This window comes from Elephas maximus, chromosome 2, assembly GCF_024166365.1.
Source record: "Elephas maximus indicus isolate mEleMax1 chromosome 2, mEleMax1 primary haplotype, whole genome shotgun sequence".
Classification (NCBI taxonomy): Eukaryota; Metazoa; Chordata; class Mammalia; order Proboscidea; family Elephantidae; genus Elephas; species Elephas maximus.
The window spans coordinates 227,034,584-227,060,001 of NC_064820.1; the positions used below are offsets into that span (position 1 = coordinate 227,034,584).

Here is a 25,418-nt window from a genome sequence, read left to right on the forward strand (position 1 = left end):
GCCCACCCCTAACACAGACTCAAAGGTCTGGGATGGGCCTAGCTCCTTGAATTGTGCACCCCTAAAATGTGTGTCAACTTGGCTAGGCCATGACTCGCAGTATTGTGTAGTTCTCCTCCATATCATGATCTGATGTAATTACTCTACGTGTTGTAAATCCTAACCTCTACGATATTAATGAGGCAGGATTAGAGGCAGTTATGTTAATAAGGCAGCATACATTCTATAGGGTTAGGATACATCTTGAGTCAATCTCTTTTCAGATGTAAAAGAGAGAAGCAAGCAAAGAGGAGAGGGACTTCCAACACCAAGAAAGAAGAGCCAGGGGTTCCGAAGCCGAGAAGCATCCAGACCCAAGGGAAAATTGATGACAAGGACCTTCTTCCAGAGCTGACACAGACAGAAATCCTTCCCCAGGAGTTGGCACCCTGAATTCAGACTTCTAGGCTCCTAAACTGTGAAAGAGTAAACATCTGTTTGTTAAAGCCATCCACTTGTGGTATTTCTGTTACAGCAGCACTAGATAACTAAGACAGGGGCTAAGGGCTGTTAAGCTCAGGCCCAAATTGGCAGCCCCCTGGAGAGCTGGGTGCCGTGTTCAATTCCGCCCATCCAAGGTGGCAGAAAGAGTTCTGCTTTGCCCCCAGGGATCCAGAGAGAGGAGCTAGGACAGACCCCCACCCCACATGGGAGGTGGGAAGGGCTCTCTCCCAGGCTGTCCTTTGCAGGGAGTAGATCTAGGCTCAGCAAGGTGAACAGAGAGAAGTCTGGGCGGGAGAGAGCCTGGCCCAGGAGGCAGAGTCCTGACCTGGGGCTCGGCTGGGGTGTTCATTAACTCAGTAAAAGCCAGAGAGGCCACAGAGGACCGCCCAAACCCTAACATGGGGGAGGGGAGGAGGGCTGATAGGAGGCTGAGTCATCCCCCATGCCCCTAGGGAAGCCAGGGGAAGAGGATGGAGGCAGGGGGTGGTAGGCAGTGGAGGACTCGGGTTTCCTGCCTTGGCCTGGGGCCAGTGGAGGGAAGTCTCCTAGGAGCAACCTTAGAGACAAGTGGCTTGCCGAAAGACAGAACCTGAACGCCAATCTTCCTGCAGCACTTACCACAATAGCCAGAAGGCGTCCATCAACAGATGCATGGGTAAACCCAACGTGGTCTATACATACCATGGAATACTACTCAGCCACAAAGAGAAATGAAGTCCTAATGCATGCTGCAACATGGACGAACCTTGAAAACATTCCGCTGAGCAGAATAAGTCAGTCACAAGAGAACAAACACCTCACTTACACGAAAGATACAAACACAGAGAAACCAAAGATTATCAGTGGTTACCAAGGTGGGAGGGAAGCAGAAAGAAGCTTTTGCTGAGGAGACACTGTGTTTCTGATGAAGGTGGTGGGATAATTTGGAAAGCAATGGCAACAATGGCTGCACAACATGAAGAACATAATCAGTGTCACTGAATTATACGTGTAGAAATTGTTGCATTGGCAAATGTCTTGTTGCGTGTATTTTCGCCACACACACACACAAAGAATAGCAAGTAGCAGGGGCGGCCCTGGAGCCTGCACATCTCAGTGTACTCTCACTTTGACCACCAGGAGACCTCTGGGAGGACAACCCACAGCATCTTAGAGCAAACCCAAACTCCTAACCAGGGCCGCTAGGCCTTCCAGAGCCTTCCTTCCACGGTCTTGCCCTACCTGCTCCCCCGGCCTCTCCCAAAGCCCACCTCAGCCTTTGCTGCATTGGAGTCCTCCAGCCCGAATGTTCACCTGGCAGACACTCCTGACTATGCTTGTACCAGCTCAGAGAGGCCTCGCTTAGCGCCTGACCCCACCCCCTGCCTCACCACCTTATCTGATGGTCTCCCATGGTGCTCGCTATCGATTATGCCCTATTTTAACTGTGCTGCCCTCTAGAGGCCTGTCCAGTGCATGGGGGTGTCCTCCTAGCAAACAAGCCGCCAGCCTGGACTTGGGTGGAGTCCACTCCCCACTGACTGTGGGCTCAAGTTTCAAGGCGGGACACCAACCCCTTCAGATTTCCAGGGGGATTAATCAGACTGTAGGAGCCTGGTGGTACAAGTGGTTTGCAGTCAGCTGCTGACCTGAAGGTTTGAACCCAAGGTGCCAGAGAAGAAAAGCCTGGTGATCTACTTCTGTCGGATTATCAGCCAAGAGGCCCCAGGGAGCAGGTCTGCCCTGTAACACACAGGGCCTTCATGAGCTGGAGGCCAACTCGACAAGAGCCGACAACAACCACCAGACGGTACAGGAGGTGAAGGCATGACACCATCACTTCCCCCCACGCCCCAGGATCTGAGGCCTCCCTTCCCCACCCTGAACCCAACAACCCGTGGTACTACCCTGGCCAGGCTTTCACTGCTTCAGTTTGTTTCAGCAGCGAGGGTTCATCCGTCTGGCTGGTTGAAATCCACTGAATAGCCCAGAACTGGACCCACTGACCAGTGCAGCCCCCTCCCCACCACCACTTGTTCTGCCTTTTAAATAAATGGGAGACCCTCCCCCCAATGCTGGTAGCAACAAGTGTCAAACACCTACAAAGTCATATTCTTGGGCTCATTTCTTCTACTTCTGAATGATTGCACCAAGGAACTAGTCAGAGACAACGTAAGATTTAGGGAGCTCCAGTTAAGTTTCAGGATGGGCACACCATACCCAAAAACTAACTCAAAATGGATCAAAGACCTACATGTCAAAATTAAAACTATCAAGTTCATAAATGAAAACATAAGGACAAAGCGAGGGGTCCCAATTTATAGCAAAAATAGATTATCAAACATAACTAAAAGTGCACACACAGCAGAAGATAAAGTAGATAACTGGGACCTCCCAAAAATGAAATACTTCTGCTCATCAAAGGACTTCATTAAAAAAGCAAAAAGAGGACCTACGGACTAGGAAAAATTTTTCAGCAATGATATATCCGACAAGGGTCTAATCTCGAAAATATAGAGAACGCTTTGACATCTCAACAGTAAAAAGAGAGACAATCCAATCAAAAAATGAGCAAAGGACATGAACAGACACTTCCCCGAAGAAGATATTCAGGAGGCTAACAGACACACTGAAGAGATGCGAGCAATCATTAGCCATTAGACAGACGCAAATTGTGGCGTGATGGATTGCTTTATATGGCCTTCCTCATAACTCCCACCCAAGGGATTGATTGGGTGGGACTGTGTAAATGTAGTAGTTGTGGCCCACCAAGAGGGTTACCAGTTTTGTCATACTGCTAGGCTTAAAAGAGCCAATTCCAGAGCAGAAGGAGGATCCCACCACCACCAAGAAAGAACAGCCAGGAGTGGAGAACACGTCCTTTGGACCCAGGATCCCTGCACTGAGAAGCTCCTGGAACCAGGAGACAGAGAGAGAGAGAGCTCTTGAGAAGTGGTGGCAGAGAAACGATGGCAGGAAAAGGTGTGGTGGGCTTCCCAGCCCATGGAGCCAGAAAGCTGAGTGCCTTTGGGCAGGAAACCTGCTAGCTGAGCAGGGTGCCTCTGGACACTTATTGGCAGAGCTAAAAGCATATTGTAACACTTGCCCGAGCAGGGCAGAGGCTGAGGGCCAGAGAGGCATGCCTGTGAGCACGGCTGGAAAGAGGTTGTCGGGATCGAAGAACTATATCTTGAGAGTTTCTGAGCCTGAATTATAACCTGTTAAAACCCACCAAATCCACTGCCGTCGAGTCGATTCCGACTCATAGCGACCCTATAGGACAGAGTAGAACTGCCCCATAGAGTTTCCGAGGAGTGCCTGACTGATTCGAACTGCGAACGTCTTGGTTAGCAGCTGTAGCACGTAACCACTACGCCACTAGGGTTTCTTGTAACCTGTTACTTCCCTAACAAACCCCATAATCATAAGTATTGTCTGTGAGTTCTGTCTGGTCATTCCAATGAATTATCAAACACAGCAGAGAAGTAGAGAGTGCTGTGAGAGGGACAATTGGTGTCAGAGTTGGTAAAGATGGCACAGAGGAGACATGTCTGACCTCCTCCTCATAGGAATCAGCCTTGGGCTGTTGATCTTGATTCTCCATCCCCCTTGTGAAGCTAGAAGAGGCAGACACTCCCCCCAATGCCATTTTTATACAAATCAAAACTACAAGGAGATACCATCTCATCCCGGCAATAACGGCACTGATCCAAAAAACAGAAAACAAATGCTGGTGAGGCTGTGGGGAGATTGGAACTCTTATACACTGCTGGTACCTAAACCAAAACCCAGTGCCGTCGAATTGATTCCGACTGATAGCGACCCTATAGGACAGAGTAGAACTGCTCGTAGGAATGTAAAATGGTACAACCACTATGGAAAATGGTATGGCACTTCCTTAAAAAGCTCAAAATAGAAAATATCATACAATCCAGCAATGGCACTCCTAGGTCTATACCCTAGAGAAATAAGAGCTGTGACATGAGTAGACACGTGCACACCCATGTTCACTGCAGCATTATTCACAACAGCAAAGAGATGGAAACAACATAAGTGCCTGTCAATAGATGAATGGATAAACAAACTGTGGTACATACACACCGTGGAATACTGCACAACCCTAAAGAACAAAGATGAATCCGTGAAACATCTGACGACATGGATTCATCTGGAGAACATTATGCTGAGTGAAGTAAGTCAATCACAAAAAGATAGATATTGTATGAGACCACTACTATAAAAAGTCAAGAACTGGTTTACACACAGAAAGAAATATTCTCTGATGGTTGCCAGGGATGGAAAGGTGAGAGAGGAAAAAAATCACTAAATAGATAGTAGATGCGTGTTAATTTTTGTAAAGGAAAAGGCAACACACAATACGGGAGAAGTCAGCACAACATGACCAAGGCAAAGGAAGGCATTGAGAGGTACACAAGAATGAAGGACAACTATAATAAATACTATACCATATGCAATCCTGCATCAACAGTAATGATAAACAATGATTTATGAGTGGATACACAGGTAGGTGTGTATGCTAAATAGGTGTGGGAGGTTAAATGGGAGTACATCATGTTCATATAAGGGTACAGTTGTGGATATTTCTACATAAATATCTATATGTGCTGTCTGTATACTCAGATATATACAAAAGAACACATGGGGTACAGTTACGGAAACGTCTTAGACATATCCAAACACCTCGAGGGACAGAGCTACTGGGCTTGGAGGCTAAGGACCATAGTCTCAGGGGACATAACATAGTTCATGAAGATAGTGTTCTACATCCTAGGTTGGTGAGTAGCATCTGGGGTCTTAAAAGCTTGTGAGTGGCCATCTTAGATACAGCTATTGGGCTCCTTCCACCTGGAGCAAAGGAGAGTGAAGAAAACCAAAGACTCAAGGGAGCAATTACTCCAAAGGACTACCGGCCCACACAGACCACAGCCTCTTCCACCCTAAGACCAGAAGAACTAGATGGTGCCCGGGTACCAGCACCAACTACTCTAGCCAGGAACACAGTAGAAGGTCCTGGCTAGAATGAGTGAAAAATGTAGAACAAAATTCAATTTCATAAAAATAGATCAGACTGACTGGTGCGATAGAGACTGGAAGAACCCCTGGAACTATTACCCTAAGACACCTCTCCCACGCGGAACTGACGCCACTCCCAGAGGTCACCTTTCAGCCCAATAACAGATTGACCTGTGAAGAATGCTTTCCGTAAAACAACGAACTATACGAGACCAAGAGGGCAACATTTGCCCAAAAGGAAAGATAAGAAGGCAGGGAGGGGCAGGGAAACCGGAAAAACGGAAACAGAGAACCCCAGACAGAAATGGGGAGAGTGTGGACACATTGCGGGGATTGCAACCAATGTCACTGAACAATCTGCGTGTAAATTATTAAACGGAAAACTAATTGGCTCTGTAAACTTTCACCTAAAGCACAATAAAATGTTCAAAAAAAAAAAAAAGTTTCAGGATGGGGCAGGGATTTTTATCTTTTTCTTTTTCCATAAATATATTCCCTAAACCTAGAAGAGGACACAAAATACAGTAGGTGCTTAATAAAGATGTGTCGATTAAATAAATGCACACTGTTATCTATGGCAGTTATTTCTAATAAGATCATTGCGATCATCTAAAACACCCAGTGACCGAACACGAACCAGAACCCTTCGCCGTCACGTCCACTCCAGCTCACGGAAACCCCAGGCTGCAGAGCGGAACTGCGCTCCACGGGGCTGTCAGTGGTTGTAATCTCTACAGAAACCATCAGGACCTTCCTCCCGTGGTGCTGCCGGGTGGGTTTGAACTGCCAACCTCTAGGTTAGTAGTTGAGTGCACTGTTTTCACCACCCGGGGATCTTTAAATACTTAGTTGTTGTTGGTTGCTGTGGAATCTATTCAGGCTCATGGTGACCTCACGCGTGCAGAGTAGAACTGTTCCACAAGGTTTCCAAGGCAATAATTTTTCAGAAACAGGTCACCAGCCCTATCTTCTGAGATGCCTATGAATGGGCCTGAGCTGCTAACCTTTCGGCTAGTAGTTGGGTGCCTAACTGTTTGTGCCACTGAGGAACTCCACATAGAAGGCTTAAAAAATCATGGTTTATTCATCAGACCACAAAAAGAGCCCACCCTAGAAAAATGCTTAATGATCAGAGAAGTGTTTGTGACCTAGAGTTTAGTAGAAAGCAGTCCTGTCCCCAGTACTGGAAGTCTGCATGTGCAAACCCCTGCTACGTGAGAACAGCCAGAAGGACCTCGGTCAGACACCTCCACCTCACCAGGCTCTCAGAGCTTGGCACTCAGCATATTGCTCATGCATTCTGCAAATACTCCCTGGGCCTCTGCTCTCTTGCAGGCACTGATGGAAAACACCTGGCCTCTCCAAGCCTTGGCTGGCTTATGCGTGAAGACAACCCACCCCAGCTCACCAACCATCCTGAGTCACTGGACAAGGTGATTATAGTGGGTCACTCCAGAGGTCCACATGGCCACGTGGCTTCAAGGTGGCTGTTATGAACTGAACTGTATCCCCCCAAAAATGGGTTGTAAATTCTAACCCCCATATCTATGGTGGAGCCCTGGTGGCGAAGTGGTTAAGAGCTACAGCTACTCAGTCCTATAGGGTACTGTGTCTACTCTGTCCTATGGGTAGTTATGAGTCGAAGTCAACTTGACAGCAATGGGTTTAGTTTTTTTTTTTTTTGTGCCTATGGTGAAGCCCTGGTGGCATAGTGGTTAAGAGCTCAGCTGCTAACCAAAAGGTTGGCAGTGTGAATTCACCAGTCGCTCCATGAAAACCCTATGGAGCAGTTCTACTCTTTCCTGTTGGGTCACTATGAGTTGGAATCGAATGGATGGCAACAGTTTTTTTTTTTTTTTTTAATACCTATGGTTATAATCCCATTTGTGAATGGGTTTTCTCTGCTGTGTTAATGAGACAGTATTAGTGTAGGGTGTGTCATAAGTCAATCTCTTTTGAGATATAAAAGAGATTAAAGAAATAAGCAAAGAAGCAGAGATGGGAGAAGATCAATGCCATGCCACATGAAGATCACCAAGGAATAAGGACCTTCCCCCAGAGCCAACAGAGAAAGCCTTCCCCTAGAGCCAATGCCCTGAATTTGGACTTCTATCCTCCTAAGCTGTGAGAAAATAAATTTCTGTTTGTTAAAGCCATCCAGTTGTGGTATTTCTGTTACAGCAGCCCTAGATGACTAAGACAGTGATATACCTCGCCCTTCCGCTTGTTATGGCTTAAACTGTGTCCCTCCCAAAAAAGATGTGTTGAAGTCCTAAACCCTGTACCTGTGAACATGACCTTATTTGGAAATACAATCTTTGCAGATGTTACCAGTTAACATGAGGTCTTACTGGAGCAGGGTGGGCCTACTGTGTGACTGGTGGGGTCCTTATAAATAGGAGAGAAGACACAGAGACAGAGAGGGAGGAGGATGCTGTGTAGTGCCGTAACTACAAGCCAAGGAACACCTGGAGCCACCAGAAGCTGGGAGACGGAGAGGCCTGAAACGGCTTCTCCTTCAGAGCCTTCAGAAGGAATCAACACGGCTGACACCCTGATTTGAACTCCCAGCCTCCAGAACTGTGAGGTAATGAATCGTTATTCTCACTCAGTTTGTGGCACTGGTTACCCAGTTGGTGGGACTCTGCTGTGGCAGCCCCAGGAGGCTCACTAAAGGGAATGCAGGACTGGTGTGATCAAGAGGGACTTACGAGGTGACGTGGTGATGCGGAGACTGGGCGGCAGGCTTGCCCAGCTGCCAGGTACACCTGCTTGGGGTGTTGGGCAGGATCCACAACTGCTCCTTCCCTTCCTTCTCCAGGCCCCTCTTCTCCGTGTGCACACTCGTTGGGTGGGGGCAGCCGGCGGCCTCCCATGCCATCTGGGGTGCCTCGTCAGGCATGCTGGGACCTGGCAAAGGGGAGAGATGTCAGTTCAGCTCAGTGCCAGCCTCGACACTTCCCACATAGGATGCCAGGGTTACTGCGTCAGGCCAGGTTCACCTCTCACCGGCTCCCCTGGACACAGGGGCCACTAGTCACACAGCCCTACAAGAACACAGTTCTGAAAACAGAGGCACCTCAAGATAGAAGCAGATGGGACCAAAAAAAAAAAAAGAAAGAATATATGGCCGGGCAGCCAAGGCAAGACACGTCTCCCTCAGGCTAAAGGGGAACAGGCGTCCGTCCTTATTTTCAGAGCCCAGGGCTGGATCCAAGCCCCTTCAGCCTCCTCCTTTGATTGTCCACATTCAACCGGAAGACGTCTAAGTCTACACCTAAGGGCCACTGCCATCGCTCACAGATTTAGGACCGTGGCCATCCCCCAGCTAAAGGACCAAACCCACTGCTGTCAAGCAGATTCCAACTCATAGCAACACTGTTGGACAGAGTAGAACTGCCCCATAGGGTTTCCTAGGCTGTAAATCTTTACAGAAGTAGATTGCCACATCTTTCTCCCATAGAGCCGCCAGTGGGTTCAAACTATAGATTTTTGATCAGCAGCCGAGCGCTTTAACCACTGCGCCCCCACTAGAAGGCTAGAATTCTACAAAGATTGCATTGTGCAGAGGATACAGAGCTGAGGGAGGGATGTTGTCGTTAGCAGAGCAGTACCCCCTCCCAAAGATGTCCCTGGAACCTGGGAACATGGCTCCCTAGGTGGCAATAGGGATTTTACAGATGTCATTCAGTGAAGGGTTGTAGAATGGTGAGATGATCCTGGATTACCCAGGTAGGCACAATGTCATCACGAGGGTCCTCGTAAGAGGGAGGTAGGAAAGTCAGCATCAGAGTGATGACATGTGAGGAAGACTTGACCCGCCCTGCTGTTTTGTAGATGAAGGAGGGGCCACGAGCCAAGGAATGTGGACAGCCCCTAGATGCTGGAAAACTCAAGGACCAGATTCTCCCCTGAAGCTTCCAGAAGGAACCAGCCCTGCCGACACCTTGATTTTAGCCTGCTGAGGGGCTTCTGAAGTGCAGGACAATAACTTTGTGCTGTTTTAAGCCACTGAGTGTGTTGAGCAGCACTAGAAAATGAATACAGATGCGACGCCAGAGAAGTCTGTGTCGTTGAGGTGTTAGCTGGGCCCTGAGCCTGAGGCCTGGTGCAGGCAGGACAGCAGACACTGACCCCGGCGGAGGCTGAACTTGGACGCTGAGGACCGCATGCTCGCGGGCAGGAGCGTAGGGTCAGGTAGGGGCAAGACGTCATAGTGTCAGGCAGGGGCAGGATTCACCGGCATGGCTGCTCCCTCCTCCTCCTCCCCTTCCTCTCCTCTCTGCAGCCCCGCAATATTCTTTCCAGGGCACAACAGGCAGCTGCTCTCTCTGGTCTGAAACAGCCTCACTCTTAACCCAGAGAAAACGGAGATGCAGGAGAAAAACAAGAACAGAGACAAGAGCCTCACTCCTGGAGGGAACTTGGAAAAGGTGTGACCCTAACACCGGGCACTCCTGGGTGTTCGTCTTTTTAGGGGCTTGGCCCCCGTTGATGTCACCTATCTTATTCAGTCCACAAACATTTATTGAGCACCTACTATGTATCAGGTACTTTTCTGGACACTAGGAACAGAAATGGCCCTGCTCTTAGTGAGCAAACGCTCCGGAAGTAAACAAGAATAAGAAACAAGGAACCAACAAGAGAACTCAGATACATAGTTGGTGTTGTGCAGACCATTAAAATAGGATAACGGAGAGAGCCTAGGTGGCTCCACTGCAGTTTGGGACTTGAATGACATGGAGCCAGCCAGCCACGGGGGGAGGAGGGACATTCCAGGCAGCAGGAAGAGCTCATGCAAAGACCCTGGGACAGGAACAGAGCTGGCATGCTGACAGAACAGAAAGCCAGCCAGTGTAGCTGAAGTGCCCTGGGCAAGAGAGACTGGTATGAGTGCCCTTAGACCAGTTACTCTGATTATATCCTGGGGAGAAGGGGAGGAGGGGTGGGCAAGGGGCTGACCAAGTAGGGCTCTGCACACTTAAGTAAACTTGGTTTTTGCCCTCAGAGTGGCGGGAAGCTGCTGAGTGGTTTTAAGTAGTGGTGTGCCATGCTCTGATTCATGTTGAGGACCCTCAGGAAGGCGGGAGTCCAGAAGGCCACCTGTGGCCAGGAGTTTCAGGGAGTGGTAGTTAAAGGTGCAACTGGAAACGCTTTGGCAGTAAAGTACAGAAGAGGTGCGGGTGCGGGGGTGAGGTTTCTGCCTTCAGCAGCTGAGTAGAAGGAACGGACACCTGGGGAAGGAACAAAATTTGTTTCTGTCTGAATTCTATTTCAGTCAGCTTAAGTTTCTGCTGTCTCCCAGACATCCATGTCAAGATGTCCAGAAGACAGATTAAAAAAAAAAAGGGTAGATTCCGAAGTCTAGAGCTTCTGTGGAGAGTCAGGGCTAGAGACTTCCCATCATTCATTCAAGGCGTCTTCCTTCAAAGAACCAGAATTATCCCAGAAGTCGTTGGTACACCCTGTCCCACAATGTGCAAAAATGACCACATTGGACCGGTTGGTTACTGATCGTAAAAATTTACAAACCAGAACATGGAACACCCAGCACAGTGATCAGATCCCACACCTATTAGCTGATGGCCCCAAGTAAGGGGCTTTGCCTTTAAGTTCTTTCCACCTTTCAGGCAAAGGGAGATGACAGCTCTCCCCTCCGAGGGTGGTGTGAGGGTCCAACGTGCTGACGCACCAGCTGCAGGGGAGTGTGGGCTGTGAGGCGTGTGCTGAGTTTGAGAGGAGTCACTGGATGCTTATTCCAAGTTGGGAGCCCTGTAAGAGAAATGTGGTTTCTATGGTTTTTAGCGAGAGGCAAGATGTCAGATTCTAGGTTCATTTCTATAAACGTGTGTGAAACTTTCATCTAGCAATCAAATAATTCCTAATTCCAGGGATGGAAAAGAAAAGCAATTTGAACAATTTACCCCAATCACACTTAAATTACTTTGAATATATGGTGGATTATAAGAAATAATAGGTGCGGTCCCATCTGTGGGCACTCACGACAGCACCGCCGGGGCTTCCTGAGCGAGCTGGTGACCTTGCCCTGTGGCCACAGCTACTGCTGCCTCTGCCCCGGCCACTGCCTCAGGCTTCAGGACCAGGGTCGTCCTCCACCACCTGGCGGAGAAGTGGTTCCCAGGCCTGCAGGAGAGGGCCCGGGCGGCCGGCCGGCTTGGGAAGCTGCTGCAGCAGGGGTACTACCGGGAGCCCCTTGCTGTCGCCTGCAAGGCGCTGTGAGCAGGGCCCAGCAACCTGACTCTGCAAATTTACTGAACTGAATCATATGCTGGTCTCTAAGAGTTTAAAGCAGCCATAGAAGATTTAAATGCAGTTCTCTCTCAACTTCCAAATTGGCCTGAGGTCTACTTCAGGAAAAGAAAAGTACTCCACAATACTGGGTTTTTTTTCGTTTGTTTGCTTTTTAAATGATGCCTTACAACTATTTCTTCAGTTCTTAGCCCTGGATAAAGATTTTACAGCTGCAAAGCTAGAGGTAGAAAAGGTTTTGTGTAAGGTCACTAAAAGATATCCCCTGTGTGCTAAAAACAACCCAGACAGTGCCTCACCCCGCAGAGCCGGGGAGAGAGGAACGAACACGGGAGACAACTGGCAAGTGGATTTTACGGTGATGCCTTGAGCACCTGGAAACTTCAGGTATTTGCTGGTTTTTGTAGATATATACTCTGGGTGGGTAAAGGCTTTTCCTTGCCAGACTGAACAAGCCCGAGAAGTGACTAAGGCATTACTTAAAGAGATTATTCCCCGGTTTGGCCTGCCACTCTCAAATTCAGAGTGACAACGGGGGAGGCTTTGTGGCCCAGGTAAATCAAGAACTTAGTAAGGCTTTAGACATTAACTGGAAACTACATTCAGCTTGGAGACCACAAGCTACTGGAAAGACTGAAAAGATGAACCATACTTTGAAAAAGACTCTCGCCAAACTTTGCCAAGAAACCCACTCCACTTGGCTACAAGTATTAACCAATTACCCTGCTTAGGATTCAGGTGGCCCCTCGAAGTGGGCTTAAATTGAGTCCTTACGAACTTATCTATGGGAGACCATTCCTGAAATGGTCAACTTTCCCCAACTCAGTGGGGAGAGATTGGGCCTGATCCTTAGGAGCAGTTATAAGTACCACTAACAAATATGCTTCTTCTCATTTTTCCTTCCCTTCTGATGTGCCTCTTCATAGGTTCAAGCCAGGAGATCGGGCCCTGCTAAAGGTTTGGAAAAATCAACATCCAGAAGACCAACTGACCCCATCTGGCTGGGACCCTATGAAGTCCTCTAACTACTCATTCCTCTCTGAAGCTGCCTGGAGTAACTGCATGGGTGCATCACACTAGAGTGAAGGTGGCCCCACCTCTTCAAGAAGAACCTAGCAAAAAGACTGAAGAATCCTCATATACCAGCACCCCAGTTCAAGGCCTGAGGTATAGATTCTCAAAGACTCAAACATGACTCTAATCCTTATTCTTTCTCTTTTCCAGGTCAGGCCTGCCTCGACCCAAAAGGAGTCAAGCCAGGCTCCTACAATTCTCCAGTCTGGAAGCACCTTGACTTTACAAGTAGGAGATACCCTGACACTTCCTTGCATTATCTCTTCTTTAACCCCTGTAGGTCCTATTAGGTGGATTCGGGAATCCCCGGGGAGGGGGGGTCTCTAATTTGGGAAGTGGCTGGTGATTTTCCTCAAGCTCCCCCTATGACAGACACTACTCAGTCTAAAAATCATAAATTTAATAGTGTGTATTTGTGTTCCATGTTTTATAACAATCGTTGTTAAAGGAACCGAGACCACCTTAAAGGCAGGAACTATACTTGCCCTGGTTGGTCAGGGGATTCTCTGGTCAACCAAGGAGATGCTCAGGATTTGATTCACTTAGACACTATTGCCTTCCATGCTACCTCTACTTCTAACCCACACCCTAAATAAACATTTTCCAACTCCACGCCCCTCGTCAGCAGGAATTAGCCAGACTGAGCCATGCCCTGTTTCCCAAGATTGAGAAACTTTCAGAAAAAGGGATTGAAGTAGAGAAAATATATTTTCTAGTGTTTTAGTAATTTTGAGTGTTTTAGTATCATTTGTAAGCTGTGATTAATCTCTAGTCTTTGAAACATAATTACTTGCTCTGGAATCTGTCTCACAATTGTTCCTTTAAAGAAAAATAAGGTAATCAATTTTTTGTTGTTGATTAAACTATGTTCCTCTCTCAGGGGGCAAAACACACAGGACTGAGGTAACTGAACAAAACTCAGATCCATCTTGTGACTAAAAACAGGATGACGTGAAGAGACTTGCAAGACTCCAGCATGGCGTGAAGAGACTTGCAAAACTTCAATAATAGGTCGCTTTATCATTATGTCCACCTCAAAGAAGAATCAACATTCCTGGAATCTCTAAGCCCTGACCTTCTCCCTATAAAACCCTCCAGTTAGCCCTTTAGAGTTAGAATTTGGGAGGAACTTATCCCCTCTGTCTCTTGGATACCGGTATTCAAATAAAGCCTTTTTGCTGCTTACCTCCTCCTGTCTCAGTACTGGCTTTGCGGCAGGCAGCTAAAATCTGTGATTTGCGGTAACAGTATCACAAAGTCTGATGAACTGTCACAGCCAAGAGGAGCCTAAGAACACGTGATGACTAAATGTAATGTGGTGTCCTGGATGGGATCCTGGGACAGAACAAGGACACTGGGTAACAACTAAGGCCAGGAGCCAACGGCAGACCAGACCATCATCAATTGCTCATATGCAAGCTCAGTTGAAGCTGAAGAAAATTAGAACAAGTCCACAAGAGCCAAAGTATGACCTTGAGTATATCCCACCTGAATTTAGAGACCACCTCAAGAATAGATTTGATGTCTTGAACGCTAATGACCGAAGACCAGATGAGTCGTAGAATGTCATCAGGGACATCATACATGAAGAAAGCAAGAGGTCATCAAAAACACAGGAAAGAAAGAAAAGACCCAAATGGGTGTCAGAAAAGGCCCTGAAACTTGTTCTTGAACATCCAGTAGATAAAGTGAAAGGAAGAAATGATGAAGTAAAAGAGCTGAACAGAAGATTTCAAAAGGTGGCTCAAGAAGACAAAGTAAAGTATTATAGTGACATGTGCAAAGACCTGGAGTTAGAAAACCAAAAGAGAAGAACACACTTGGCATTTCTCAAGCTGAAAGAACTGAAGAAAAAAATTCAAGCTTCGAGTTGCAGTAACAAAGGATTCTATGGGAAGAATACTGAACGATGTAGGAAGCGTCAAAAGAAAATGAAGGAATACGCAGAGTCACTGTACCAAAAAGAATTGGTCATCATTCAGCCATTTCATGAGGAAGCATATGATCAAGATCCAATGGTACTGAAGGAAGAAGTCCAAGCTGCACCGAAGGCACTGGTGAAAAACAAGGCTCCAGGAATCGATGGAACACCAATTGAGATGTTTCAACAGATGGATGTAGAGCACTGGAGGTGCTCACTAGTCTCTGCCAAGAAATTTGGAAGACAGCTACCTGGCCAACTGACTGGAAGAGATCTATATTTATGCCTATTCCTAAGAAAGGTGACCCAACAGAATGTGGAAATTATCAAACAATATCATTAATACCACATGCAAGTACAGTTTTGCCAAAGATCATCCGAAAGCAGTACGTTGACAGGGAACTGCCAGAATTCAAGCCAGATTCAGAAGGGGATGTGGAATGAGGGGATATCACTGCTGATTTGAGATGGATCCTGGCTGAAAGTAGAGAACACCAGAAAGATGTTTACCTGTGTTTTATTGGCTATGCAAATGCATATGACTGTGTGGATCATAACAAATTATGGATAACACTACAAAGAATGGAAATTCAAGAGCACTTAAGTGTGCTCATGAGGAACCTGTACATAGATCAAGGAGGGGCAGTCCTTCAAACAGAACAAGGGGATACTGTGTGTTTTAAAGTCAGGAAAGGTGTCTGTCATCATATTCATCCAATCTGTATGCTGAACAAATAACCTGAGGAGCTAGAATGTATGAAGAACAGGGCATCAGGATTGGAGGAAGACTCATTAACAACCTGGGATATGCAGATGACACAACCTTGCTTACTGAAGGTGAAGAGGACTTGAAGCACTTACTGAGAAAGATCTAAGGCCACAGCCTTCAGTATGGGTTACACCTCAACATAAGGAAACAAAAATCCTCACAACCGGGTCAACAAGCAACATCATAATATATGGAGAAAAGACTGATATTGTGAAGGATTTCATTTTACTTGGATCCACAGTCAACACTCATGGAAGCAAGCAATCAAGAAATCAAATGATGTAGCGCATTGGGCAAAGCTGCTGCAAAAGATCTCTTTAAAGTGTTAGAAAACAAAGCTGTCCCTTTAAGGACTAAGGAGTGCCTGACCCAAGTCATGGTGTTTTCAACTGCCTTATATGCATGCAAAAGCTGGGCAATGAATAAGAAGACCAAAGAATGGATGCCTTAGAATTGTGGTGTTGGCAAAGAATATTGAATATACCATGAACTGCCAAATCTGTCTTGGAGAAAGTACAGCCAGAATGCTCCTTAGAAGCGAGAATGGTGAGACTTGTCTCATATGCTTTGGACATGTTGTCAGGAGGGATCAGTCCCCTGGAGAAGGACATCATGCTTGGTAAAATAGACGGTCAGTGAAAAAGAGGGAGAGCCTCAATGAGATGGACTGACACAAGTGCCTGCAACAATGGGCTCTAGCGTAACAATGATCGTGAGGACGGAGTAGAACTCGGCAGCGTTCCGTTCTGTCGTACATAGGGTCGCTACGATTTGGAAGGGACTTGATGATGCCTAACAACGACAAGGAAATCTGTAGGGCACCTGGGGGTTCAGTGATAGAATTCTCACCTTCCATGCAGGAGACCTGGGTTCCATTACTGACAAGTGCACCTCATGTGCAGCTAGCACTCCCCTGTCATGTTAGCTTGCGTGTTGCTATGATACTGAACAGGTTTCAGTGGAAGAACTTCCGGACTGAGACTAGAAAGAAAGGCTTGGCAATCTACTTCCTAAAGTCAGCCAGTGAAAACCATATGATCACAAAGAACCTAATCCGAAATTGATCACAAGGATGGCATAGAACCGAGCAACTCGGGGGCAGCTAACAAGGAAATCTGAATAAAGCATGGACTTTAGTTAAGAATAACATATGAATATATGATAATGGATCAATACATGATAATGTATCAGTATTGGTAATGAAATACATTAATAATAGGGGAGACACTGTATGTGCGCATGTGTTGGGGGGGATATATGAGAACTCTGTACTTTCTGCTCAGGTTTTCTGTAAATTAAAAACTGCTCTAAAAAATGAAGACTATTTTTTTAAAGTTCCTGGAGCCCTCTGGGTTTGGAAAGTCCCTGCAAGAAGCTCACAGTCAAGGGAGGCGGCTCAGGGTGGTCTCTGAGCTCAGACTCAAGGCTCCTCCCGTGGCAGGTGGGACCCCTGTGCCTCCTCGGCTCCGGAAGGCAGTTTTGCTGCGAGCCCAGTGGGAGCGTCATGGGCTGGGCTGAAGGGGCACACGGCTCCTCCCTGGGATCCTCCCTCGGGACTTGTAAACCCAGGCTCGTGGACCAGCTCACGTTCTCCGAGTCCGCCCTGCCCAGGCCGCCCCGTGTCGCCCGCCATCGCAGCAAAGGCAGAGGCTGCTCAATTTCTCCCAACTCAAAAAGAGGCCAGCTGTAAACCAGCCCCCAGCAGAGTCACAGGCCCTGGGCAGAGGCCAGGGGCGGGCGAAGGCGACACACGCTCACCCCTCCCGCCGCCATCCCTTTGTAATTCACCAGGCCAGCAGCCAGAGGGTTTCCGAGTGGAAATCTACCGCTCCGCGCTAAGTGTCCTATAGCGGCGGTTCTTGCAAAATTTTGCGAAATCAGGAGGCATATTGGACCCTCCATAAAAAAAAAAAAAAAAAAAAAAGAAAGAAAAAGGACCGATTTTCAGAGGCTTACGTTCCCCTGAGGCCACTCAAGGATACCCCACGTCCCTCTTCCCCAACCTCTTAAATAGCCTTCGCCGTAAGTCGAAAAACGCCTTCCCTCCTTCGTGCGCCTAAGGCGTCTGCAGGAGGGCGATAATCTTATCTCGCAAAAGAGCCCCTGTCCTAACCCTCCCTCCGGTCACAGGCGACAGGTCGGAGGCGCCCTGGCCAGCACTGGCCTGCCGAACTCGCTAGATGCGCCTGTAGACCCGTCCCAGCAAAAGGGGGCGGTGCCGCGCCTCCTCTTTGTCGTTTTGCCTCTCCAGGGCGCGGTCTCCGGAAAGGTAAGGAGCTGCCGGGAAGGCAGATCGAAACCTGGACAAACCTCCGCAGAACCCACAGGCGTTCGGCCGGAAGCTCACGCAGCGACCCTGGTCGGGAGCCAGGCCCGGCGGCAACAGCGCCAATGGGCAGAACGCACGTGCGCCGCCGCCGCCCCTCGGTGGGTCCTGGGAGACGCGCTCACCTGGCGCCACTGGGTCTGTCCGGCAGCACCTTAAACGGCAAGACCCTTCTTGGGTCACGACGCACCCCAAATGCACCCCAGCACTCGCGCGCACCTGTCAGCCCAGAAGAGGCCAGCGAGGATTAAGGATGCGCAAAGTAGCGAGCCCCTCTTTTAAAGGAGCAGTTTGCAGTGGGAAACCAAGACCCTACAGAAGATTCGGAGACCGCCTGGCCACTTGCCTTCGGAAGGAGGAGTCTGGGACAGTTTAGGACGAACACGCCCCAGGTGACCCGTCGGAGGGTCCCAGTTTCGCGCACCGCCCCTCCCCCGTCCCCTCCACTTGCCCGGGCACAGCCCCCGGGCCTCGCCTCCAGCCGGGGGAAGTGGAGGTGGCCCTTTCCCTCCAACCTCCTGGAGAACCCGAGACAGCGCCTGGATCAGGGTCTCGCATGCCCTGCGCCCTCCCCCTCCCGCCTTCGTAAGGTCCGCGCAACGACAGCAGTATTTACCCCGCCGCACTCGAGCATTTTGCGCAAGAGCCCTTTCCCATCCAAACGCCGCGAAAAATCAGCGCTCGGCACCGGGGCAGCGCATCTCGCCAAACTTTCCACCCGGCCGGGCCCGCTGCCCCAGAGCTCGCGGCCGCCGGTGCTGGAGCGGGGACCCGACCCACGTGGTCACCCCGGCCCAGCAGGAGGACTGTCCAGCCGCCTGGGGAGGGGAGAGGCGACCCGCGCAGCGCCAGAGACCAGGCTGGGTGTGGGGCCAGTCGAGGGGGTTGCGCGTAGGGAAGCGGGGTCTAGTTGAGGCTGCGCTGACCCGGGGGCGGGGGGCCGCGATTCAAGGGGAGATGATGCAACTCCGCGCGTAGGGCGGGTGGGGCGACCCCGGCGCCAGTCCGAACTCCCTTCTGCAGGGGCGGGCGCGGGTCTCAGCCAGGGCCCGGGCTCACCTGGACGGGAAAGGCGAACAATAAAGAGAGCTCAGTGCGTCCAGCCTCGGCAGCTGCAGGTAAGGGGAGACCGGGACCACCGGCTCGCAGCTCCCCCGAACTACGGGAGGATAATGGGCGGAGGGCGATTGGCCGAGAGGCGGGGGCGGAGGCCGGGCCCGGCCAATCCCGAGTTGGAGACGGTCCGGCCCCCGGCGACGCCCGCCCCTCCCCCGAGATGCCCTCCCCCTACACCCTGGCCCCAGGCCAGGGACCCGGGTCGGGATCCCGGACCCCCTCAGGAATCCCCGCGGGCCTCCGGGACCCTGCCAGTTCCAGGAACCTGGCCTGCCTGCGGGATCCTCGCTTGTCTCCCGGACCCTCCCCAGGGTTGGGGACCACCCCCGGGACCCCAGCCAGCGGGACCGCCACCAGCCCCCATCCGCGGGACCCCCACCCACCCCCACCTCCGGGACCCCCGCTCGTCTCCGGGACCCCCGCCCACCCCCATCCCCAGGACACCCGCTGGCCTCCAGGACCCCGCCCACCCCCATCCCCGCGACCGCCGCCAGAACATACCAAATACAGCTATCGGCGGCGTGGGGGGTGGTCTGCCCCTGGTGATCCGGGTCCTGGTTTACTTCGGAAACTGCTTGCTCTTGGCGAGTTTAAGAAATTGTACGCTTTTAGTAAGAAAACAAACAAACAGGGGAAGGACTGTGAGGCCTTGAGGACTGGTCCTCAGCAAATATTTGTCGCTCGATCTGAGAGAGGTGGAGCTCTGCTCCGCGGGCCCCCTCGGTCTGCCTCCAGCCTGGGTCACTGCGGCGCCCTGGGCAGAGACTGCGGCTTCTGCAGGTTCGATTCCGACGCTGAAGCTCCGCGCCGGGGCGGGGTGGGGGGCGCGGTATTTCCGCAGGTCCTCTTACACCTGGCCGTCGGGGGACCTAATACGTGCACCGTGCGCGGTGTTCGAGTCGAAAAAGGTAGACCCTTATGAGGATTTACTGCCCGGGGCCCTCGTGGTCTGCACGCCTGTCTTTTTCGGATGGCAAAATCCGTTCGTAGCTCCCTGTCTGCTGGATGGTCACCGCTTACATTTTACAGGGAAGGAAACTGAAGCTCAGAGAAGAGACTTGGTCAAAAGTCAGAAAAGCAGATAGGGCTAGTGGTCTGCACCGCCGGCTCCCCACCAACCAAACGGGCCCCTGAGGGCTGACGGGCCTAGGGGGGCCCTTGGTCAGGGGAGCCCCCGGGGTCACTGGGAAGGCCGAGGCATCCTTGGAGACAAGGGAAAAAGGCCACAGCCCGTAGCGATAATCCAGACATTTTTCAGAGGCTAAATCTTGACGTCCCCGGAGGTGAGAGGAGAATCCCTGAGGCTGGAGTTAATCCCGAACCTGTAGAGAGTGATAAGCCTATGGAGGCGCCCCGAGACCCTGCCCCCGCCTTGGCCAGAGACACAGCACTGGGATAGTTGCCAAGCATCTCCTGCTCTACCTCATTCACCAACCCTTTTTTTTTTTCTTAATTGTGGTAAATACGTAACAAAACATTTGTCATTTCAACAATATTTACAAGTACACTTCAGTATTTATGTTCATCATGTTATTCGACCATCACCCTCATCCATTCTCAAATCCTCCTCATTCAGCAGTTCTTTATGGAGCATCTAGCAGATGCTGGGACTCCCAGGATGGCGGAAGTGCTAACCAAGAGGCCGGAGATTCGAATCCCACCAGGGGTGCCTCAGAAGAAAGGCCTGGTGATCTACGTCTGAAAAACCAGCCACTGAAAACCCCGTGGAGCAGTTCTGCTCTGACGGGGAGGGGGTATGCCATGAGCCGGGGTCAACTCCACGTGCCAGCGCTTGTACCTGGCCCTGGAGATGGAGTAGGAATCACAGCCAGACACGGTCTCTGTCCATGTGGTGCTTACATTCTAGGGGCAGACTATGGGGTAGCGACAGACAAGACTTAGAGAACAAACGAGCATATAATACAGTTTCCACTAATGAGAGCTGATACCAAAAAAAAAAAAAAAAAACTGGCTAATGTGCAAGGTGTCCCTGACTGGCGCAAATGGTTAAGCGCTCAGCTACTAGCCAAAAGGTTGGCGGTTTGAACCCACCCAGTGGCAGCTCACAAGACAGGCCTGGTGATGTAAAACCCTATGGAGTAGTTGTAGTCTGTACACATAGGGTCGCCGTGAATCGGAATCGACTTGATGGCAACTAAGAACATTTACTTGGAGCCACAATCAACACCCATGGAAGCAGCAGTGAGGAAATCAAACAATGCATCGCACTGGGCAAATCCCGCTGCAAAAGACCTCTTTAAAATGTTAAAAAGCAAAGATGTCCCCTTGGAGGCTAAAGTGCATCTTGCCAAGTCACGATGTTTTTTTCAATCACCTCATATACATTGGAAAGCTGGACAGTGAATAAGGAAGACCAAAGAATTGATACCTTTGAATTGTGGTGTTGGCGAAGAATATTGAATATACCCTGGACTGCCAAAAGAACGAACAAACCTGTCTTGGAAGAAGTGCAACCAGAATGCTCCTTAGAAGCAAGGATGGCGAGACTACATCTCACATAATTTGGACATGTTATCAGGAGGGATCAGTTCCTGGAGAAGGACACCATGCTTGGCAAAGTAGAGGGTCAGCAAAAAAGAGGAAGACCCTCAATGAGGCGGACTGACACAGTGGCTGCAACAGTGGGCTCAAGCTGATTTAGGAAATAATATTGGAGTGATTATTCCCTGTCCTTGAGCATAGAGAATGTGACCCAGCTGGAGCTGGACTCACAAGGACACGTCCACTGGGCACTGAGGTATAAAGACAACGTTGTTGTTGTTGTTGTTAGGTGCCGTCGAGTCGGTTCCGACCCATAGTGACCCTATGCACAACAGAACGAAACACTGCCCGGTCCTGCGCCATCCTCACAATCACTGTTATGCCTGAGCTCACTGTTGCAGCCACTGTGTCAATCCACCTCGTTGAGGGTCTTCCTCTTTTCCGCTGACCCTGTACTCTGCCAAGCATGATGTCCTTCTCCAGGGACTGATCCCTCCTGACAACACGTCCAAAGTATGTAAGACGCAGTCTCGCCATCCGTGGTTCAAGGGAGCATCCTGGTTGTACTTCTTCTAAGACAGATTTGTTCGTTCTTTTGGTTGTCCATGGTATATTCAGTATTCTTCGCCAACACCACAATTCAAAGGTGTTGATTCTTCTTCGATCTTCCCCATTCATTGTCCAGCTTTCACATGCGTATGATGAGATTGAAAATACCTTGGCTTGGGTCAGGCGCACCTTAGTCTTCAAGGTGACATCTTTGTTTTTCAACACTCTAAAGAGGTCCTCTGCAGCAGATTTGCCCAACGCAACACATCTTTTGATTTCTTGACTGCTGCTTATATGAGGCTGATTGTGGATCCGAGTAAAATGAAATCCCTGACAACTTCAATCTTTTCTCCATTTATCAGGATGTTGCTCATTGGTCCAGTTGTGAGGATTTTTGTTTTCTTTATGTTGAGGTGCAATCCATACTGAAGGCTGTGGTCTTTGATCTTCATTAGTAAGTGCTTCAAGTCCTCTTCAGTTTCAGCAAGCAAGGTTGTGTCATCTGCATAAGGCAGGTTGTTAGTGAGTCTTCCTCTAATTCCGATGCCCCGTTCTTCTTCATACAGTCCAGCTTCTCAGATTATTTGCTCAGCATACAGATTGAATAGGTATGGTGAAAGAATACAACCCTGACACACACCTTTCCTGACTTTAAACCAATCAGTATCCCCTTGTTCTGTCTGAACAACTGCCTCTTGATCTATGTAAAGGTTCCTCATGAGCACGATTAAGTGTTCTGGAATTCCCATTCTTCTCAATGTTATCCATAGTTTGTCATGATCCACACAGTTGAATGCCTTTGCATAGTCAATAAAACACAGGTAAACATCCTTCTGGTATTCTCTGCTTTCAACCAGGAACCGTCTGACAGCAGCAATGATATCCCTGGTTCCATGTTCTCTTCTGAGTCCGGCCTGAATTTTTGGCAGTTCCCTGATGGTATATTGCTGCAGCCACTTTTGAATCATCTTCAGCAAAATTTTGCTTTCATGTGATGTTAATGATATTGTTCAATAATTTCTGCATTCAGTTGGATCACATTTCTTAGGAATAGCATAAATATGGATCTCTTCCAGTCAGTTGGCCAGGAAGCTGTCTTCCATATTTCTTGGCATAGATGAGTGAGCACTTCCATTGCTGCATCTGTTTGTTGAAACATCTCAATTGATATTCCATCAATTCCTGGAGCCTTGTTTTTCACCAATGCCTTCAGAGCAGCTTGGACTTCTTCCTTCAATATCATCCATTCCTGATTATATGCTAAAGACAATAAGCTAGGATAATCTTGGAAAATATCTTTCAGGGAATCTTTCTCATAAATCAATCACCCAAAACACAAAAGACTTTCCACTCTTATCTTTTTCTATAAACATTTAGTGAATAGAAAATTTGTTGGACCAATTAAGACCCTCCTGACTGTCGTTCCTGAAACCTGTACCCATGATTGTTAAGAAAGATGATTCAAACTGCAGGATCACAGTGTCTAGCCAATATATGAAGAGGTGAAGCTTTCAATAGTTTTGCCCACTTTGTGGTATTAATATATACTGGTCATTCTGTAATAGTTCATTGGACTCGGGCAGACATGGCTGTGGCAGCATGCTTGTCCATTTTCCCATTCTTGCCTATTCTGAAGTATTCCTTGGACTTGGTCAGACGTAGCTGTGGCAACATACTTGTCCATTTTCCCACCTTTGCTTATTCTGTAATTTCCTTGGATTTGGGCAGACATTGGCTCTGGCAGCATGCTTTCCCACTTCCCACTTTTGCTTTTTTGAATATATCCAAATAAAACTTTCTTTTTGCTTTACTAAAGTTTGTGATTTTTTTTTTTTTCCCCTACAACAAACCATAACAACCATGCTGAGGATGGTGTAGAACCAGGCAGTGTTTTGTTCTGTTGTGCATAATAGGGTCACTATCAGTCAGAGCCAACTCCACGGCACCAAACAACAGCAACAACAATGTGCAACAGAGAACAGAATAGGAGCTAGCACTGGTCAGGAGGTCAGGAAAGTCTCTGGACTGCAACATTTGAGTAGGGACTCAAGTTCTGGGAGAAGAGTGGTGGGGGCCGAGAGCTGCAATTGCAAAGGCCTGAGGCAAGAACAGGTTCAAGGTGTCCAAGGAACCAGCCAGAAGTTCAGCATGGCTGGAGCATAGGAGCCTAAGAGGCTGAGATAGTGGGAGGAGGGGCTGCCAGCCAGGCAGGACCTGTAGATTGAGGACGGGGGTTGGGATGTAAGCCTGTCTGATGGCAGCTGTATTCATTTCCTAGGTTTGCTGTACTGAGTTTCCACAAAGGAGATGGCTTCAAATAACAGAAATTTATTCTCTCGCAGTTCTGGAGGCCAGAAGTTCGAAATCAGGGTGTTGGCAGGGCCGCGCTCCCTCCAAAGGCTCTAGGGGAGAATGCTTCCTGTCTCTTCCAATGTCTGGTAATGGCCAGTGTTCCTTGGCTTGTAGACAACATCACTCCAGTCTCTGCCTCTTTCTTCACAAGGCGTCCTCCTTCTGTATCTGTCTCTGCGCCTCTCCTTTTTTATAAGGACACTGCTCAGATGGGGTTAAGACCCACCCCATTGCAGTGTGACCTCATAGTCAATTAATCTGACTGATCACATCTCAAAGACCTTATTTCCAAATGAGGTTCTGTTTACAGGTGCCAGAGGTTACAACTTCAACATGCCCCTTTTTTAAAAATTATTATATTGGGGGGGGGCAAAATTAAATCCGTAATAGGAGCCATCAAAGGGTTTTGAGCCAGGTCTTCTGGAATACGTGCTGAGATATTTTTTATTGTTGTAAAATTTTGACATAATTTCAGGCTGTCAGAAAAGTGGCAAATAGTACAAAAAAATTCCCAGATACCTTTTACCCATCTTTCCCAAATGTGACATTTGCTTTGTTCTCTCTTACTTCATACTTTTTTTTCTGCATTATTGAAAAGAAAGTTGCAGACATGATGCTACATTACCCCTAAATACTTCCCTGCCTAGTTCATAAAAGCAAAGGATTATTTTCCATAGCCACAATACAGTTGTCAAAGGCAAGAAATGAGCATTGACTCAAAAATGTTAACTAGCCTACAGACCTTATTCTGGGTCTACCAAAAGTTGCAAAAACACCCTTCTTTATAGCCAATCCCTGAGAGTGCGCTATATCCAGCAATCATGTCTTCTTAGGCTCTTTAATCTGAAACAGCTCCTGAGTCCTTCTTTATATTTCAAGACACAGACATTTTTGAAATGTACAGGCCAGATCTTTTGTAGAAGTTCCCTCAGTTTGGATTTGCCTGAGGCATCCTGCTGATTTGACTCAGGTGACGCTGTTTGGCAGAAGCCCCTGGAAGTGATGCTTAGTTAGCGTCCACTCATCATATCAGGGAGCCCTGG

The 25,418-nt window shown here is 48.8% G+C and overlaps 1 protein-coding gene across 4 annotated transcripts in view; it reads right to left on the reverse strand.

Annotated features, from left to right (window-relative positions):
* The window catches only part of CBS (cystathionine beta-synthase), a 48,579-nt gene extending 29,545 nt beyond the window's left edge, over positions 1-19,034 (reverse strand). Inside the window, exons 1-2 of one of the 4 annotated variants that reach the window (XR_007516227.1) lie at positions 18,916-19,033; positions 8,208-8,406 (exon numbers count right to left, since the gene is read on the reverse strand). Coding sequence is in view for 3 of the 4 variants with exons in the window: in XM_049874962.1 (XP_049730919.1) it covers positions 8,208-8,398 (191 nt within the window). In the remaining variant the exon portion in view is untranslated. Of the gene's footprint in view, positions 1-8,207; positions 8,407-18,472; positions 18,618-18,915 lie in introns of those variants that run through there. The other 3 variants (XM_049874962.1, XM_049874963.1, XM_049874965.1) reach the window with 3 other exon arrangements.
* Between the last annotated feature and the right edge of the window lie 6,384 nt (positions 19,035-25,418).